The sequence below is a fragment of the Eulemur rufifrons genome, chromosome 17 (assembly GCF_041146395.1).
Source record: "Eulemur rufifrons isolate Redbay chromosome 17, OSU_ERuf_1, whole genome shotgun sequence".
Lineage (NCBI taxonomy): Eukaryota > Metazoa > Chordata > Mammalia > Primates > Lemuridae > Eulemur > Eulemur rufifrons.
The window spans coordinates 6,831,641-6,852,297 of NC_090999.1; the positions used below are offsets into that span (position 1 = coordinate 6,831,641).

The window sequence follows — 20,657 nt, forward strand, 5'->3', positions numbered from 1 at the left end:
CATAAAATAGTGACTAGCAGAAATAACCTGCAACTTCCATGAATAATCTTTTCCTTAGTTCCTGAGATAACAAACACCATTTACAGACCAAAGACCACGTGCCGTGGGTTTAACAGCCTGGTCTCCAGGCCCCTGCTCAGTTATCACTACCCCATCGGCAGGGATACTCAGGAAGCCCAGGCTCACAGACGGTCAGTCACAGGGCCACGGCTTCCTGCTGATGACAAACAGGGACTGGAACCCAGGTCAGCCTAGCCAAAGCTCATGATCACTTATTTTGCTATTAATCATTACCATCTCCCCACTATTATGTATCTTCTCTGAATATCACATTTCATTAAATCTAAGATGCCATCAATTGTAGTTGATGCACACCTACATGATGTACAACACTGCCAATTAAAGCTATCGAACACCTTCCATTGGAAGATATGTCACAATTTCAGAAAATGTTAAAATGTATATAAATATATACACACATTTACACACACACACACATATATATATACACACATCTTAGATTCAATAAAATACAGTAATCTAGCCTTGGAACAAATTATTCCTAACAAATGTTATAAAATATAAATCTCTCTCTGAATCCTTCAAAAAAGTAATTTTGCCATCAAGTACAAAAAAGAAAGAGAGAAAACTTACATATGAATAAATCTATAGGAAACCGCAAGCATTTGTTAATATGGATACATTACTCTCTTTAAAAATCACTCCTCCTCATCTGTGGCATTAAACCATACTGTTTATAATGTGGGAGCTATAAACGTCTTTCCTGTCCATGAACATGACATCAGGCCTTCATATTTTCACGCAACCAAATGCATGAAAGGGCAGTGAGCATGTTTTTTAGAATAAACCATTAAAAGTGAATTTTAAATCTATCTGTTTTTCTTAACTTGTTTGTTTTCTCCTAAAGTTAAGGGAAGGAACAACAATTTCTCATTCTATACCAAAGAAAAATATGCTCTTTTGCTAGAGACACAGCTGCCCTGAGTCTCCACAAAACCAGAGAAGATCCCACTCTCAGTAAATGAATGATCAGCTGGAAGTGTGTTGATCTTCAGGGCCTCTTTGCACCTCCTCTAAAAGTCCTCGCATCATATGCCCACACAGTGTCTATCCCCTCCCCGGTGACGTGGTCTGGGGTCCAGTGCGGGAAAGGGAAACGGCAGGCAATGACACGCGCATCATCCTCAAGTTCAAGTTCAAGCTTCTTCTGCAACTGCAGCATCTGTGGGGAGTAACAGCCATTATTTCAGTGAGCAGTGATTCAAAGGAAATGATTCTAAAAAGTCCTTCTGTGCTTAAGAGTCCCTGAAAATATCAGCATAAAAATTACTACTTGTTAAAAAGATCACTTCGGGGCACAAATACATTATCAAACAAGCCATTCAAATGCAGAAGACACATTAACCACAGTCATAAGAACATCTTCCAGTATCAATTATAAAATGTGCCGTTTTTAGCAGATGTGCATCATAGATTTTCAGTTTTCTGACTAAAATCGTGATGTGCCAGTCATTAAAATAAGAAACAGCTTTAAATTATTTACCTACTGAAACATTTCAATATACCCAGTCTCATATATTTCAGACATATTTTTCCACATCTTTCACATCCCTGAAATCAGATACATTATACAATTGACATTGTCTTAGAATTATAATTGGCAATATTTTTTTCTTTCTTAATGGCAATGGTGAATCTTAAAATCAACATCATCTAGAGTCAATGAAATATGGTATAATTAGGCCATGAAAAAATATACACATTCTATCAACTTGAAATACAATGAAATATTTCATAATTTTTTAAAAATGTATCCATAAATATACTGATAATGAACTTGTTTTTATTTTTGTAGAGACGGAGTTCTCGCTATACTGCCCAGGCTGGTCTTGAACTCCTGGCCTCAAGCAATCCTCCTGCCTTGGCCACCCAAAGTGCTTGGATTACAGACGTGAGCCACCATGCCCAGCCCCTGATAATGAATTTCTTGATAGTCAACCTAATTTATATCACTTCTGTATTAATATCATTTTATTAGCAATCTACCAATAGAGAAAGAGTTTTTATCGTTTGCTAAAAGTATTGACATTTTAATCACATCAACAAATTAATACCTGCTTAAAAATTTATCTGCAGGTCCTAAAATTATTTACCACCTTCACATCCTAAAAATATTTTTTTCCACTTTCTTCTTTTAACTTGTTATTTTGAGGTAATTTCAAACTTATAGAACTACAAGAACAGAACAATGAACTCCTTCCTGTATGCCTGTACCAGGTTCACCAATTTTCATCATTTTGTCACATTTGCTCACTTCCTTTCTCTAGGAACATTTTTTTTAAACCATTTGAGGAGAGGTTGCATACAATATGCTCCTTCACCCCTTAATACTTCAGTGTGTTTTTTCTAAGGAAAAAAAACACTATCTAACATGATCCCAGCACATATATCGTATTCAGAAAATTTAACATTGTATTCCAATAATAAAACTCTAACTTTGTCGTTGTCCCAATAATGTCCTGTGTAACATTTTCCCAGGGCAGGATCCAGTCCGGATCGCTTTTACATTTAGCTGTAACATCTCTTTGTTCTCCTTTGATACAGAACAGTTCCTCAATCTGCCTTTGTCTTTCGTGACAATAACACTCTTCGGTTAAGGGACCAAGTGGCCCTCAGCTTGGCTGCTCTGACGTTCTTTCTCACTGGTTCAGTGTGTGTCTTTGGCAACACCCCATCTGCAAGGCTGTGAATTTACCAGGCTCCACAGAGGCCCAGGAGGTCCTTTTGCTCTTGATGGTGACATTAACTACTCAGCAAAGATAGAATCTGGTAGCTCCACAGTGTAGTTACTAGTTCTCCTTTTATAATCAGTAGTTTGTGGGCAGATACTTTGAGATGATAGAAATATCCTGTTATTCATAAGATAGTCCCCGCACTAGAAGTAGCCCTCGTTGATGATTCTGGCCACAGTCAATTTTTCCTATGATGGTTGGCAATTTGCTAATCCTGTCATTTCTTCTGGATGTAAGGTTGGCATTCCACCGTAAGGACAAGCTTTCCCTTCTCTCTCCCTCTAGCTATCTATCTACCTATTATTAAGTATGAAAACCTAGATTCTTATTTCATCCAATGGTTTATAATCTATTACTGTTGTCATCTATTCTAATTCTCAAATTGTCCTAATTTGGCCACCAGAAGCTTCTTGCAGCTGGCTTCTCTGTCCTTTAGACACACTCCCATCAAATATTTTGAACACTTCCTTATATTCTGGCCGCACAAAACGTTCCAGGCTTTTGTATCTTCCCTTCCCCAGCCCTGGATCAGCCATTTCTCAAAGATTCCGGGTTCTGCTTACTGAGAAATGATATTTAGAAACCAAGATCTAAGCAAAAACTACTCTCTTTAAAAGTAACCAATTAAAGCAAGATGAACAAATCAATAGTGCTTCTATGAAGGTTTTCTTCCTGACCTATATCTTATAAAAGTGCTTAGAAAAACTCAACACGACCTGTGGCTAGAGTGAGCCAAAATTCTAATTCTTCATTAGAATCAATACCAAGATAACAAAGATAAATTTCATTACGGATGGAAGATTTCTATTCTTTTAACAGCCAGTAAAGGATTTAAAAAAAATAAAAGTTTTGTTCCTTGAGGGAAAAATTAAATAAGCAAAGAAAGAGACAATATGCATTTTCCAAAATATCAGAGATTTCTTATGGTAATTTTGTTCATAAAAAGGATAATTGTAAACTTATTCATATTACTACTATTCTTTTCTCTTTTACAGTTTCTTTTATTTCCAAATGATTGTCATATGCTAAGTCAAGATAAACCTAGAAATGAAAGGAGCTATTTCAATCATAAGAAATTAACTGACTAAATTACACATAAATATGCAACGAATCTGGTCCTTGATATCATACACAAAGAGAAGCAGTGACATGTCCTGTCTGTCTAATGGAATTCAAAATTATTCATACAATTATAGGCTTAAAAGTAACATGAACTCACCATATTCTAATTATAACTTCAAAACTTTAAACGTAAGTAGAAACCAGCTCAAAGGTAGAAGAGGACTCAGCTGAGCCCGCAGCAGCCTCACCCACTAGACCCCCCTGAACACTTGCTTCACTTGGCTATCTGGGTGACTCACCCCCAGCAACCCCCCCCAGGCTCCTCTCGGTGTTCGTCCTGGTTGCCCCTCATTTCCCAGACCCCAAATGTCAGAGTCCAGGGCCCAGGCCTTGGACGGCTCCAATCCTGTGCTCCCCACAGGGGATCACAGCCACCTGTGGGCAGATGCCTACAAACCTACATCTCCAGTCACCCCCCTCTCCTCCCGACCCCCAGACTCCTCCTTACCCACGATTGCCAGCTTGACAGGTCCATGAACACCCAAAGTCCCTGTGCCCACGCTGAACTTCCCCACCGGGCTCTGCCTGCACCCTCCCCAGCGCAGTTCACAGCAATGCCAAACTTCGGGAGCTTGGGCCAAACACCCTGAGGTCTCCCATCATCCCTCTTTGTCTCTCTTCCCCACGCTGGATCTGCCCACGGATCCTGTTCAGTCTGTCTCCACAATGCATCCAGCATTTGACCCTTCTCACCAGCCACTGCATTGCCTGGACACCTGCAAGAGCTCACAGCCCGTCTCCCAGCTTCGGCCCATGTTTGCCTTCAGTCTAGTCTCCACGAGGCAGCCTGTGCTCCTTCTCAACCCCAACGGATCCCCGCAGTCCTCTCTGCTCACCCCAGGCTCCCGCCCATCCAAGGGCCAGCGTCCTTCCCGCCCCAGCCCTCTATCTCCTCTGACCTCCCCTCGCTCACGCCACAGCCCTGCCTGCTGCTCTCATCCCAGCAAGCACACCTTCCCTTGCCCCCAAACATCACCTGTGCAGGGATACTGTCCCTGCCCTGTCGCTCCCTTGCTTTCATTGCTCCATAGCCCCACCCCTCTGTTGGACACCATATTGTCTACAGGTGTCTCAAGTAACATCTGCTCTCCCCACCAGCATATGAGCACCTCTGGGGGCGGGGGGGGGAATATTCTGTTTTATTCAATAAAGTATTCCGAGTGCTTAGAGCAGGGCCTGGCCAGAGTAGCCAGGCTTAATGAATGAAGGAATGAAGAAAGGAAGGATAAATGATTCGGTCATGAATCATTTTTCTTTATCAGAAAGTAAGGATGATATTTTCATTCTTCAATGAGTAACAGAATGCGAAAGTAAAATTAGTCATTCTTTGAAGTTATGAAAGTTAAGAGCCTTCTCACACATGGGCACAAGGAGACACAAGGGTCACAGGAAACCAAGAAGTGGGGAGGGGTAAAAATCCAGCCGTCAGGGACAATGAACACTACTCGGGCAATGGGCACACAAAAAGCCCCGACTTGAGCATTATACAAGGTATCCATGTAACAAAAACATTTGTACCCCTGTAATATTTTGAAATTATTAAAAAAAGTTAATAGCCTTTTAGGAAAAGTGTAAGTAATGGGTATGTTTGTACCACATGCATTCATTCAACAACCGTTTACTGGGTGGTCACTGTGTGCCAGTGTCACCCTGCTGGAGTCTTGCAGAGAAGACAGGCCTGGTCCCCAACCTTGCGCTTACCGTGCAGTGTGCACGGCCACCAGACAAGAAATGTACAGTAACATCCACGGAATTGCAAACTGTGCCACAGGAGTGAAAACTGGGGGACACTGGCGCTTGCCCCCTTGGGCCAAGAAGGACAGCTCTGCAGAGGAAAAGACCACTGAGGTCAGTAGGTGTCACTCACTAGGCCCAGAGCGGGAGGACCAAAGTCAGGGGGGCAGGACACAGCCCCAGGCTTTGGGAAGAGAAGCCCAGCAAATTCCAGGGCTTGAGAGAAGGACAGAGGGCTGGCACAGAGAGCTGGGAGGTGTGGCCCAGGTGAGGCTGGAGGTGAGTGGGGACCACTCCACGCCAGCCTCGAGGGCACACTGAGGGATTGGGCCTCATCCTTTTAAGTGGCAACAAGTCATATAAGGGTAAACAAGGACACAATTGATCTGTCCTGCATTTTGAAAAGACGCTCTTGGTGTAATAAGCTGGTGTTAAATGTGGATCTTTACAATCCTAGTGCTGGACTTGTCAGATCCAAATGGGATTCTTCAACCTTTTACATTAGATGTGTGCTTGTGTTGAACTGCTAGGACGCTGCTGATTTTGAGCTACAACTGCACACAGCTATTAGGGATAATCTGTCTGGTATTAGAAGCAGGGGTGAGGATTTACGACCCCAGGGACTGCTACCTCTGAACTCCTCCAACGTTCCTCCTGGCTCTCTAAGTATCTACCTGTGCAGTAGCTGCCACGGGAAACGCTGCATGGCACGCTGGCTTTATCGAGCCACCTAGCCACGAATGGCATAGTCATTGGTATAGTACTCTCTCCCTCTCCCTCACTGTCTCCACTTAGGCAAAGCTTGATGGAGGTTGAAAGTGGGGGCCCTCCACACACGAAATTCAGCCTCCCAGACCATCTGGCCCTCTGCACCCCGATCGATCTGCCAGCATGGAAAACTGCAAGCTGGCTGCATCTCCATAACACAGGGAATGTGGAAGCTCCGTGCACTTCAGCTGCTCCCCTTCTTCCTTGGGAATAGTGATATGCTACAAGTCCCTTATTTAAGATTTCTCTATGTGCAGAAGAATGGGCAATAATTGCAAAAGCATTCGTCAAAATAGTAAGACTCTATTTCCCCCAAGCAAAGAGCTCCAAAAACTGACTCTGCCTCAAACGTGACAAGAAGCACCAGGACTCCACGTCATGTGGTGATGATGACTACCAAAGGCCACTGCTGCCCCCTGCTGGGACCAGGCAGCCACGGTCTCAAGATCCACCGCTCGCTTCCTCATCCTGCCTCTCCAGACAGCATGGAATTCCCAGTAAACACTAACTTCCTCATTTTATAAAGCATGGATTCAAATTAAAGTTACTTGTCTCCAAAAAGGTAACTTCCATTTTAGGAAGAAAGCTCAAATATCATAATAAGTAGTAAATTACCACCAAAATTCCACATCAATTCTATGATCCCAAGTGGGTTTTTCTTTGATGACCAAGGGCTGTGCCCTTCTACCTCACCTCACTTCTCCAACAAAACTGTAGACACCCGAGTGTGGTTTTAATTTTGGACCTAATGAGAATTTCAAACACACAGAATACTGTTACTTTCAAGAATATTTAACAGCAGTGTTTCTAAATTGTCTTTAAAAGTTAAAAAATATGACATTACACTGAAGGCTTTAATAGTTTCTCAAGCACTGAAACATCTTATATAAAAATTAAGGTATAAATAAGAAAACAAAAAAGTAAACTTGCTTTTTTTAAATTAAAAACTGTATCAGTTATAAAGTGGCATTTCAGCCAACATCCAATTCTGCCAAGATTATTATGGTTACAATTATAGACTCTGAAAAGTGAAAAGGGATTTCTTTCCATGGTCTGTAAACCAGCAATGACAGTAAAAGCGTCCCACCATGACCATCTTTCCACAGGCTAAAGAGGACCATTTTCAGCACAATGCTGGGGTATTTTCACTCTTGAAAGTACATAATCAAAGTTCAATACTCCGTTCCTTGGAAAATCAGTAAACTGAGGTAAATTGAAACTCATCAATGCTCATCCACCCTGAAAATTATCTTCCTGCAAGATCGGAGGAAGGATCAATTCCAAGGGAACATCCCATTAACCTTCCCAAGCGATTTCAGCTGGAGGTGAGTAATCGGCCCTAAACTGCAAACTGCATTCGACACTGGGACCTCATAAAGCAGCTTCCAAACTGGAATTTTTAAGGCTTAGGTAGATCATTGGGAATTTTATCTGAAGCCAAAGTTTAAAAACATAGCTGAATCTTTTATGATTAAACTTTTAAGGCTCTGAAATATTTTATTGAACCAGTGGACTGAAACCCGGTGCTCCCTAAAATCTCTGGGAGGCCATCACTTTGCACACGGGTAAGCGGTGGCGCGTTGGAGCTGCAAAGGCTTTGACAGCACCTGACCCCAAACAGAGAACAGGAGAAGTGCGTACTCACCATCTGAGGCACACCAAAAATAACGACGTTCGAGTACTGCGAGAAAGTAACCTAAATGAGATGAGGAGACAATCGGTGGATTAATCATAAAAAGCCATACATGAAACTTAACTTGTTTCATAGAAATGTCAGCCATTTGCCAGCTTGCCAATTGGTGGGTTTGGCAAAGCCAAGTGTCAGAAAGGCCAGTGATGCCTTGGTGACCAACTGGGGCTCGAGCCGGCAGCACCCGGCCCACTCGTTCCCACTCTGCTCCACTCTATACCAAACCAGCTTCGACACAAACTCACGGGCTTCGGAACCAGCTGTTTTCTTATGTTGAACCATCCTTAAAATTCTAGTCCCCTCCTCTTCTCTAAAATACTGTGTGAGAACGCAATAAAATGGGCTTTAGTTGAAAAACTGGGGGGAAAAGTGCTTCGCCAGTCAAAATTCTTATTGGCCAATAAAAGTCTTATTTACTCTATAGAGGGAGCATTTATGTTTATATGGTATGAAAAACAATGCAAGCAAAATGCAAGTGAATTTTTACAAGTAACTGATGACAACATTACAATGGAAAATTCTTATTTAAGAAAAAGCATTTTATGGGTCATTCCTAAAGCAAAATTACAGGGCATTTTTTTAGAGTACAAATAAGTTTGGAAGTATCTCGTGCTTTATGAGGACAAGAAATAGCACAACATGATTGGTGGATTCTTTTCTCTATCGCCCACCTCTGTGTCTCTAAATATACAAACACCCATACACACACACAGAAACATGGAAAGGTCTAATATTTATCAAGAATAATTTATAAGATTTCCAAAACAGATGGAAAATCTCATTATTTTGTAATAAAGAGAAATGAGTACACTTTAATACAGAAACTAAAGTCTCGGAATCCACATGATCTATCATATAGAAAACCTTAAGCTTCTAAAGTAGTCTATCTGTAAAATCTATCCATTTAAAATGTGTACACGTTTCATTATGCCAAAATATTCACTTGAATTTTAATTATTTTTCAATACATTTTTCAGCTTTCAGTCATACTAATTATGAACAATAACATTTTTCATTGGATTTCTCTACACTATTCTTTGCTCTACATACCTTCCACAAATCCGAAATATAAAACTTGGCAGAGCCATGCACACCTTCTCGCCAAGCACGGTATCTGGAGTACCAAACTAGCCACGGATTTAATTCATAACCAACAGCTGTGAATCCTTCCTTTGCAGCTGCTATTACCTACGGAGAGAGGCCAGGATTTATTCAAAATAAGAAAAAAATCAAGTTATATGGTCAAATGATATGAATATTTCCTAATAATAGTTTATAATCCTAAAACATTCAATCAAAAAGTACCTCCTTGGAAGTTGACAATGACCAATTGGGAGCAATCATTGAAGCTGATCCTCTTACAACTACACAAGAAGTTGCTGAAGAACTCAACATCGACTGTTCTATAGTTGTTTGGCATTTGAAGCAAATTGGAAAGGTGAAAAAGCTCGATAAGTGGGTGCCTCATGAGCTGACCAAAAGTCAGTTTACATAGGAAAAACTCCTCTTGGTATCGGCCTAGGCAAAGAATTTATGACTAAGACACCAAAAGCAAATACAGCAACAACAAGAATAAATGAATGAGACTTAATTAAATTAAAAAGCCTCTGCACAGCAAAGGAAAGAATCAACAGAATAAATAAACAACCTAAAAAATGGGAGAAAATATTCGCAAACTATACATCTGATAAACGGCCAATATTCAGAATCTACAAAGAACTCAAACAAATTTAGCAAGAAAAAAAATCCCATTAAAAAGTGGGCAAAAGATATGAATAGAAGTTTTTCAAAAGAAGATAGACAAATGGCCAAAAAAATATGAAAAAATGCTCAACATCACTAATTATCAGGAAAATACAAATTAAAACTACAATGAGATACCCTTACCCCTATCAGAATGGTCATTATTAAAAAGTGAAAAAACAATACATGCTGGTGTGGATACAAGAGAGAAAGGAATGCTTACACACTGTTCGTGGGACTAAAAATTAGTACAACCTCTATGGAAAACAGTATGGAAATTCCTCAAAGAAATAAATGTAGATGCACCATTGGACCCAGTAATCCCACCAGTGGGTATCTACCCAAAGGCAAAGAAGTCATTTTATCAAAAGATACCTATACTTGAATGTTTATCACAGCACAATTCACAATTACAAAGATATGCAATCAACCTAAGTGCACATCAACTCATGAGTAGATTAAGAAGATGTGGTATATGTATACCATGGAGTACTGCTTAGCCATAAAAGGGAATGAAATAATGTCTTTGCAGCAACTTGGATGGAATTGGAGACCATTATCCTAAGCGAAGTATCTCAGCAATGGAAAAACAAATACCACATGTACTGTCGAATGATTGGGAGATACACAATGGGCATACACAGGCACAAAGAGATGTTAAGGTCATTGGAAATCAAAAAGGAAGGAGAGTGGGAGGGGGTGAAGGTAAAAACTTACCTATCAGGTACAATGAGAGGTGATGGGCACACTAAGAGCTCTGACTTAAGTGTTATACAAGTAGCCATGTAACAGAAACATTTGTTGATATTTTGAAATAAGAAAAAAAAAATTTTTAATGTATCTCTAAAGTTACCTAGCTTTGTGGACAAGGTAATGGCCAAGCCATTTAAACTCAGTTTTCTTGTTTTTGTTAAAGATTTCACCCTGAGTATCAGAATAGATATTTAGGTTTGCTTTCGACAACTCCATAGTTAATTCTGGATTAGGCAACCCTGGGTAGGTCTAACAAAAATTGCCAAAAATCTGCTTCATCTCTCAATCAGTGGGCTAGCACAGGAGCAGTTGAAATGAATATGCCTAGAAGAACGGTTTTGTGGACGGTAATATACATATGCAATAAAAGTAATCTGTCAATGAAAATCTGCAATTATTTACATATTTCCTTAATGTTTAAAATTGAAAATAGCCAAAAATAAAATAAAATGCATCAGAATAAAGTTAACTGTGGAATCCCACCAGCCTCCGTACAGTAGGAGGGATGGTGGGGCAGTCCCGGGTCTCTCTAGCAGTCTCTCTTGCCCCGTCCTTCAAAGGAGCATCCGTTGACAGAGCTGTCCCACCTAAGGCAATCTCTCAAGTTACTACAGTACCGCAAGGAAACCATTCTCATAGAAACCACAGAGGTACCATTAAAATACGTACAGCATCGAATATGGATTTTAAAATTTCCTCCTGATTAACACATGTCTCCCTATTTCTTAAAATCAAACACTAGTGGTTGCCAGAGGCTGGGGGGCGGAGGGGAATGGGAGGTTTTGTTTAACGGGTACAGAGTTTCGGTTTTGCTGGGTGAGAAGAGTTGTGGAGACGAGGTGGTGATGGTGGCACAACGTGAACGCACTCAGTGCCACTGCACTGTACGCCTAACAGTGGTTAAGATGGTAAACATCATGGTGGAGTATTTTATCACAATTTTTAAAGTTAAAAAAAAAGTTTGAATTAAAAAATATGACTTACTTTTTAACCTCTTCCTGCTTATTCCAGGTCATAATCACAAAATCACAGGCTGTGTGTGGGAAGGGCCGGTGGAAGGTGGTGAGGCCCTGCTGGTCTCCACACTAAATGCTTCCAGAACACCAGCCTTTCCTACCGCTGTGCTCACTGTTCAGCTCATCATCGGGGTGAGGCTAAGAATGGCGCCCCCCCTGCCCTCGGAGGAACATGCTCTGAGACACCCACTTGCCAGTCAGTGGCCTTGTGTCTTTATTTATAGGTTCCCAGTTGGGGTCAAAGTGAGATGAAGTAACTAAAAGTCTGATCTTCAGCTTAGTGGGGGTTAATCACTGGCTGTTCCTTATTTCAATTCTATATTACCCCACAGGAATTATTACTTATACACTTATAGACAAATGTAGACGCAAACATCTATGGTGCAAAAACGTGAAACAGTGAAACTCCATTATTTAATATGTTTTTTCTCATTATGCCACGTCTGTCAGCACAAGAATTTTAATAGACAATTTGTTTTTAAGTTTTTTGTTATCATTAATATTATTATTTTTTTTTTTTTTTTTTGAGACAGAGTCTCACTCTGTTGCCCAGGCTAGAGTGAGTGCCGTGGCGTCAGCCTAGCTCACAGCAACCTCAAACTCCTGGACTCAAGCGATCCTCCTGTCTCAGCCTCCCGAGTAGCTGGGACTACAGGCATGCACCACCATGCCCGGCTAATTTTTTCTATATATATTTTTAGCTGTCCATATAATTTCTTTCTATTTTTAGTAGAGATGGGGTCTCGCTCTTGCTCAGGCTGGTCTCGAACTCCTGAGCTCAAACGATCCGCCCACCTCGGCCTCCCAGAGAGCTAGGATTACAGGCGTGAGCCACCGCGCCCGGCCTATTATTTTTTTTTAAAGGCAGGGTCTCCCTCTGTCACCTAGGCTAGAGTGCAGTGGTGGGATCATAGTTCAATACAACCTCAAATTCCTGGGCTGAGCGGTCCTCCTGACTCAGTCTCCCAAATACCTAGGACTACAGGCACATGCCACAGGCCTGGCTAAATTTTATTTTTTATAAAGACAGGGTCTTGCTATGTGGCTCAGGCTGGTCTCGAACTCCTAGCCTCAAGCAATACTCCCACCTCAGCCTCCCAAAGTGCTGGGATTACAGGTGTGAGCCACCACACCCAGCCAGGTACTAATATTCCTCCCATCCTGCCAAAGAGACAATTTGATAATTACTAAGTAATGGTTCTTTTTTACCAGGCATGTCTACAAGCTACTTTCTCCTTTAAAAAAAAAATTAAATTTAAGAAAAATGAATTGCAAACACATACTTATGGCTTAATCATTTGTCCAAAGAAACACAAAATGAAATGACCACTTTTTCAAACTGTCAGATTTAGCAAGGCTTTGCATACCCTGTAAGAAATATAAAGCAGAAATTTTTAACAATTCTGGCTCTAAACCTTAAAATGTTTTAGCAAAACTCACAATACGTCCATCGCCGCTGCCAATGTCTACCAGGGATCCTCTTCTATGTCGCAACATCTTCACGACATTCTCAATCTGCTTTGTAGTTGCAGGTACAAAAGGCAAACAAACTTTTCGGAGGGCTGGAGTTATAAATGGCGTGGCTACTGCATACACAGCCACTAGAGTCCCACCAACAATCCCAGTAATTAAGAATCCCCAGTTGCTTTCCTTCAAACTGTTGGTTTCAAAACTTGCGGGTAAAACATGCCTTGGCTGACTTTCCTCTTTAAGCATTTCTGGGGGTGTACCTAGAGTGAGAACAAGCAGAAGACACATACATAGCACCAAATCTGAAATCCAAGATAGTACTTTTTTATCTATAATTCTTATGGACAGATAAACTCATGCTTTTTAAAGAGAGACAATTTAGCTGAATGTACTCTAAATGACAAGTATAGGATCCCACGATGAGTTCTAAATTCCATTAACAAAATTACAGTATCTTGGGGAAAATTATTCCATACTATTAGAACACTGAAATCTTTTCTTTCCAACATACTGACTTTGTGTGTCTAGGAGTCATCCTTAGGAAACAATACTTTCAAACTTATCTGGTAATGTAGTAATTCAATATCCATTAGTACAAGTTTAAACCATGAACTCCTCATTTTTATGTTCTGAACAAACAAAGCCTCACAAACAAATAAGCATTAAAATATGTGATTATTTCCCTATTTCAAATAGGATAAAAGGATTCCACATCAAAATTGGTCTGGCATCTGTAATCCCACTGCACAAGTACAATTTTAAAGTAATAGAGGAGACGAAAATCAGGTTTTGCCAAACATCTTAAACAAGCATGATAATAAAGAGATTTTTAAAGCAGATCCAAGAAAACAAAAAATAATCGTTTCAATACTATCACAAGTACAGAATAAAGCAAAGAGACTCCAATCACTGATTACAGAGAACTGAATGGTACCTTAAATATCCTCCTCTTGAGCTTTATCCTTTAAAACATTTTTAAGTTTCTGAAATTGATTTGAAATTGATTTTGCAATTGATTAACAAGCACACAACAGGAGATAAGAGCAGGACTCCTCCAGAGCTGGGAGAGATTAGGATCCCGGTTCTGCCACTTTAACTGTGTGACCCAGAATCCCTCCTCCTTGCTCACCCTCGGTTTCCTCATCTATAAAGTGGGGCTCGCTGGGCTGTTGTGAAGGTGAAACGAGGGGATGCAGGTAAAGCACACAGCACAGGGCTGCACAGAGTTAAAGGTTTCCTGTAACTGCTGAACACAATTTCCACAAACTTAGTGGCTTATAACAAAACATCTACTATCATATGGTTCTCGAGGTCAGTCTGAAATGGGCTGCAGGGCTGCGGTCCTTCTAGAAGCTCGAGGGCAGGATCGGTGTCCCTGTCTCTTCCAGCTTCCTTGGTTCTTGACCGCACATCTCTCAACCTCTGCTCTGGCAGGACGTTGCCTCACCTCACACTCCTGCCTCCTTTCTTTACAGGAAGTCTCGTGATGTGGGCCCACCTAGATAATCCAGAATAATCCCCCATCTCAAGACCCTTAACCACATCTGCACTGGTTACAAGGATCTGAGTGTGGACATCTTCAAGAGGGGCCATTATTCTGCCTGCCACCCCCGTGAACACCAAAGGCAGGCACACCGCAGTGGGTCACACCCCAGGGCAGCTGGCCAACCACCTGCATGTTCCTCTAAGCATGGCTTTGTTCTTAATTCCTGAGGCCCCTTTAAGTGAGTTTTAAAACTGGTTTCATAGTGGAAAACCAACTGGGAGGGGGGGGAAGTCTGCTACTGGTGCTAGCGATAAAGGTAAAATAAAATTAGAAAGGTGACAGTATTTGACGGAGACCAAAAGCCTTAAATAATTTCAGTTATAATTTTGGCATTGTATGGAGGAACTTATCTTGGACATATTGCAGGTTCAGCTCCAGACCACCGCAATAAAGTGAGTATCACAATAAAGCAAGTCACACACATTTTTTGTTTTCCCAGTGCATATAAACGTTGTGTTGACACTATACTTTGGTCTATTAAGTATGCAATAGCATTGTCTATAAAACAATGTACATGCCTAAATTTAAAAATATCTTATTGCTAAAAAATTCTAACAATCGTATGAGCCTTCAGTGAGTCCTAATCTTTTCACTGTTGCAGGGTCTTGCCTCAATGCTGATGGCTGCGGGATGATCAGGGTGGTGGCTACTGAAGGTTGGGATGACTGGCAATTTCTTAAAATAAGACGAAGTTTTCTGCATCGATTGACTCTTCTTTTCATGAAAGATTTCTCTGTAGTATGCAGTGCTGTTTCACAGCATTTTACCCACAGTAGAACTTCTTTCAAAACTGGAATCAATCCTCTCCACCCGTCATTGCTTCATCAACTAAGTTCACATAATAGTCTAAATCTTTTATTGTCATTCCAACAATGTTCACAGCATCTTCACCAGGAATAGATCTCAAGAAACCACTTTATTTGCACATCCATAAAAAGCAACTCCTCGCCCATTCAAGTTTTATCATGAGATTGCAGCATTTCAGTCACATCTTCAGTTGGCACTTCTAATTCTCTTGCTATTTCCACCATATCCGCAGTTGACTTGCTCTGCTGAAGTCTTGAATCCCTCAAAGCCATCCATCAATTTCTTCCAAACTCCTCTTAATGTTGATATTTTGACCTCCGCCCATGAATCACAAGCGTTCTTAATGGCATCTAGAACAGTGAATCCTCTCCAGAAGGTTTTCAATTTACTTTGCCCAGATCCCTCAGAGGAATCACTATCTATGGCAGCTATAGCCTTATGAAATGTATGTCTTAAATAATAAGATTTGAAAGTTGAAATCACTCCTTTATCATGGGATGCAGAGTAAACGTTATGTTAGCAATCATGAAAACAGTAATGATCTCCTTGTACATCTATCAGAGCTCTTGGGTGACTATGTGCATTATCTCTGAGCAGGAATATTTTGAAAGAAATCTTTTTTTCTGAGTACTAGGTCCCAACAGCGGGCTTAAACTATTCAGTAAACCATGCTATAAACAGATGTGTTCTCATCCAGGCTTTGTTGTCCCATTTATAAAGGACAGGCAGAGTAGATTTAGCATAATTCTTAAGGACCCTAGAATTTTCAGGATGGTAAGTGAGCATTGGCTTCAACTTAAAGACATCAGCTCCACCGGCTCCTAACAACAAAGTAAGAAGCCAGATAGTGACTTCTCCTCTCCAGCTATCAAAGTCCTAGATGGCATCTTCTTCCAATAGAAGGCCATTTCATCTACACCGAAGATCTGCTGTTTAGTGCAGCCACCTTCATCAATGATCTTAGCTAGATCTTCTGGATGACTTGCTGCAGCTTCTCCATCAGCACTTGCACTTCACCTTGCATTTTTATGTTATAGAGATGGCATCTTTCCTTAAACCTCATGAACCAACCTCTGCTAGCTTCCAACTTTCCTTCTGCAGCTTCCTCACTTCTCTCAGACTACATAGAATTGAAGAGTGTTAGGGCCTCACTCTGGATTAGGCTTTGGCTTAAGGGCATGTTGTGAGGGGTCTGATATTATATCTAGACCACTAAAACTTTCTCCATAGGCTGTTTTGCTTTCTTATCATTCACGTGTTCACTGCAGTAGCACTTTTAATTTCCTTCAAGAACTTTTCCTATGCATTCACACCTTGGCTAACTGTTTGGTGCAAGCTTTCAGCCCATCTCAGCTTTTGACATGCCTTCCTCACTAAGCTTAATCCTTGCCAGCTTTTGATTTAAAGTGAGAGGTGTGTGATTCTTTCACTTGAACACTTCAAGGCCACTGTAAGGTTATTAATTGGACTAGTTTCAGTATTGTTGTATCTCAGGGAATAGGGAGGCCCAAGGAGAGGCAGAGAAAGAGGGGAAGAACTGTTCAGGGGAACAGTCCGAACACACGCAAAGTTTATCAAGTTCATCACCTTATATGGGCACGGTTTGTGGTGCCCCAAAACAATGCCAATAGTAACATCAAAGATCACTTATCACCATAACAGACATAATAATAATGAAAAAGTTCAAGATATTGCAAGAATTACCAAAATGTCACACAGACACCAAGTGAGCACACGCTGTTGGAAAAATGATGCCGAGGTACGCCTGTATGTGCTATAGTAGGAGGCTGGCATCTGTTTATTTAAGAAAAGTCAAGGCACATTTGTCATGTCTTACATGAAATTATCCTGTGGGCATTTCAATTGTATAGCACAGTGTTTAAGAGGATTTGAGTCACACAGTTCTGCAGTCTCAGAACTTAACTAGTTGTTTAACATGAGGTAAGCTGCTATTAAGGCATGGTTTTCTCACCAGTTAGATTTAGAAATAATTATGGTGGGTTTGTTTTTTCTTTTTACCACAACTCAAAACTTTTAAAAAAAGATGTAGCAATAATACTATCCTCATAGGGTTATTAGAACAGTTAAATAACATATGTAAACTTGTCTATGCAAGTTCACAGAAAAAATAAATAAAGCATACAAAGCACTTAGCACAGGCCTGAGAGACCGATAACTGTTCATTGCCATTATTATTTTCAATATCATCATTCTAGGGGAAGGGCTCAATTTTTAACAGCTTTACAGGGATATAATTCATATGCACATAATTTGCCCATTTGACATGTACAATTCAATGGGTTTTGTTATGTTCACAGATTCCCCTCAAGAGGAAACCCCTTATCCTTCAGCTATCATCCCCCCAACCACCCTCCATCCCTCAACCACTAAGCTACTTTTTGTCTCTACAGAGCCCCCTATTCTGGACTTATTGCAGTGAAATCATATACTACGCGGTATTCTGTGACTGACTTCTTTCACTTAGCACGGTGTCTTCAAGATTCATCCATGCTGTACCTAGTATCAGTATTTTAATCCTTTTCGTGGCTGAATAATATTTCATTGCATAGATATACCACATTTTGTTACCCATTCGTTCCCTGGGTTTATTAAATAAACATGAGTTAGATGACCCAAATTCTATTTCACCAGTGTAGACATGTACCCTTCAATTCAACCCCCAAGCCTGTGGGGTAGGGTCCAGCTGAGGCAGACACAGGTCAGGTTGTGAGAAACTCTGTAACATGAACAAAACCCTGTGGGAATAAGGGGGAGGTTGAGGGATGATTGATCCCAATGATGGGACTGATAAGGCACTGGCAGAGAGTCAGAATTTGAGATGGAGGCAAAAGAAGCAACCCTCGGAATCGAAGCATGGAAGGTGGGGAAAGCCTTTTTTGAGTGAGGAGTAAGAGAGAAACAGAAAGGCAGGTCTTAGAATACCAGGCTCAGTGTGCATTTTATTCTACATGCACTGCAATATTCGTACTTTTAAGAAAGCAACGCCAGCAATGTTCTGTCTCCCGTTTTTATGCCTGCAAGTCTTTCAACTTCACAAATATTTGTGTGGGGAAAACAAGATCCATGCCCATTGCTTGAGCTTTGAAAGCAGTTATTATGCAAATCCAATATATGACTACATTGTTAGCTCTGCCCCCCAAGAAAGTATCCATTTTTAGCAGTGAAAAACAGTCCCTGAACATTCAAAACTAAAATCAAGAATATTTCTACCAATCTTTTTAATGGAACATGTTTAGAGTCACTAGACTATTTATTACAAATAAATGGCAAGAGATTTCTGTCAGGTGTGCTCTTTGGGACACCAGCTGTTCTGTTAAATAAGAGCTTCCTTCAGTGGCCACTGGCCATTTTCATTGAGCACTTAGTAGTCCACCCTTAAAAGTAAAGGACAGGGTGTGGTCAACTTCTATTTCGTCTCCAGACTGTGCCTGGTTATTAACTTCTAATAATGGGTTAAAAACCTCAACAATTTTCAGTGATATATTTGGATCAGCTGGAGCTAGAGACAATGCCTAAGATGTACAAAAAAAGTGCACAGGTTTCTTATCCAAGTTCAAGCCAAAGAACAAAGGTCAGGATGAACAGTCCTATCTGGAATTGTGACCAGCCACGTGTTTAAAGTGAGGTTTATATCTAAATGTCACAATATTTAAAAGCTGTTCATTATGTACTTGCATATGCATACTAGTTTAATAATTACAACATATATGTTATATCCCTTAACATATATTCTTTTGTCCCTTAAGAAGCCTTTCTTGTACTAGTCTAATGTCATTTGTGTCCTTTTGATATATATTTACTATTGATACTAGGAAAAATCCCCCCATCCCAGAGCTTTGACAGGAAATAAACTACATAGAGGATGCCACTGGACATTTTCTATTTTTCACAATTTAATGAGCCAAATGGATTGCAGAATTCACCATTTTGAACAAGGAAACAATCAGCAAAGCTTAAGTGAAATGAGACCTGACTCTAAAATTTTCTATGTCCCTGGAGTCCCTCTAAGCCTAGAGAGTAAGTGGGCCAAACATTAGGAGAGGTTACTTGATCACCAACCATCAAATGACAAAGTCGGTTCTTGACTTTGAAGTCGGGGTTAAATGTTGTAATGCATGCATCCATTTCAACATTTGTTGAGTACCTAATAAAGGCTGGGAATAACACAACTGGGTAAGTCCCTGTTCTACGGCAGTAGGGATGAAAGGAGGCTAGAAATCCACAACTAAGACTAAGCCTATAAAATATTAGTTTGTGATCTCTGAAGAAAGAACAGCATAAAGAATTAGAAGACAGGATACTCTCTAGTTGTAGTTGCCAAGAAAGAGCTTTCTGAGGCAGCACAACAGAAAGAGTGGGGCTCACAGCACTAACTAAGCTGTGCAACTTCGTCTCTACTAACTCTCATTACTCTTGTATAACCTTGGGCAACTTACTGGATCATCTGAGCAGAATGTGGATTTATTTAACAAACTCTTAAACACAGCTTGCTAAGGGCCAGGCACTGTTCTCCCTGAATCCTTCACCCCCGTAAGGCAGATACTACCGTTATTACAGACATTTTTGCAGACAAGGAAACACCAAGGCACAAAGACAGCTAGTAAAAGTGGCAGAGCTGCGATTCCAACCAAGCAGCGTGACCCCAGTATCCTTATCCCTTAAGACCGCGCTAAAGACTGAGTCCTTTGCGCTAAAGACTGAGTCCTTTGCCCTAAAGCGCTCAGAACAGCGCCTGGCAGCTGGCAAACGCATCCAGAGTCCACGATCCCAAGAAGGGGCACCGCAGGGCGGAGGCAGCGGCGGCCGGGCTACTCCGCACCCACCGCCAGGCTGCGAGCCAGAGAGGCCGCCAGCCGGGGCTCCCGCTCGCGCCCGCACCCGACACGGGCTCGCCGCGAGCCCCACGTCACGCCCACGTCCTTCCCCACGCCCGAAACAGCCCGCCATGCCGCCCGGCCTCACCTCCTACTCCCTCCATCGCGAGATTTCCAGCTTTCCGCCACCCCACCCACCCCCGCCCCCTTAAACGAAGTGGATTCTACCATCTTCTCGGAGCCGGGGGTGGGAAGAAGGGAGAAAATAATGCTGTAAGTAAATGAGTTCCTCGTTAGGACCCGCTATTCAGAAACCCTCAATTGTAAAGTTTTAAGAAATGACTAAACTTAATCTGCTCT

At 41.1% G+C, this 20,657-nt stretch overlaps 1 protein-coding gene across 1 annotated transcript; it reads right to left on the reverse strand.

Annotated features, from left to right (window-relative positions):
• Positions 1–651: 651 nt before the first annotated feature.
• On the reverse strand, positions 652–20,496 carry ATPSCKMT (ATP synthase c subunit lysine N-methyltransferase). Its single transcript, XM_069492422.1, has 5 exons — positions 20,446–20,496; positions 13,080–13,369; positions 9,178–9,315; positions 8,083–8,133; positions 652–1,243 (listed from the first exon to the last, which is right to left on the reverse strand). The coding sequence occupies exons 1-5, from the start codon at positions 20,459–20,461 to the stop codon at positions 1,073–1,075; spliced, it is 666 nt and encodes a 221-aa protein (XP_069348523.1). The 5' UTR covers positions 20,462–20,496; the 3' UTR covers positions 652–1,072.
• Positions 20,497–20,657: the final 161 nt, after the last annotated feature.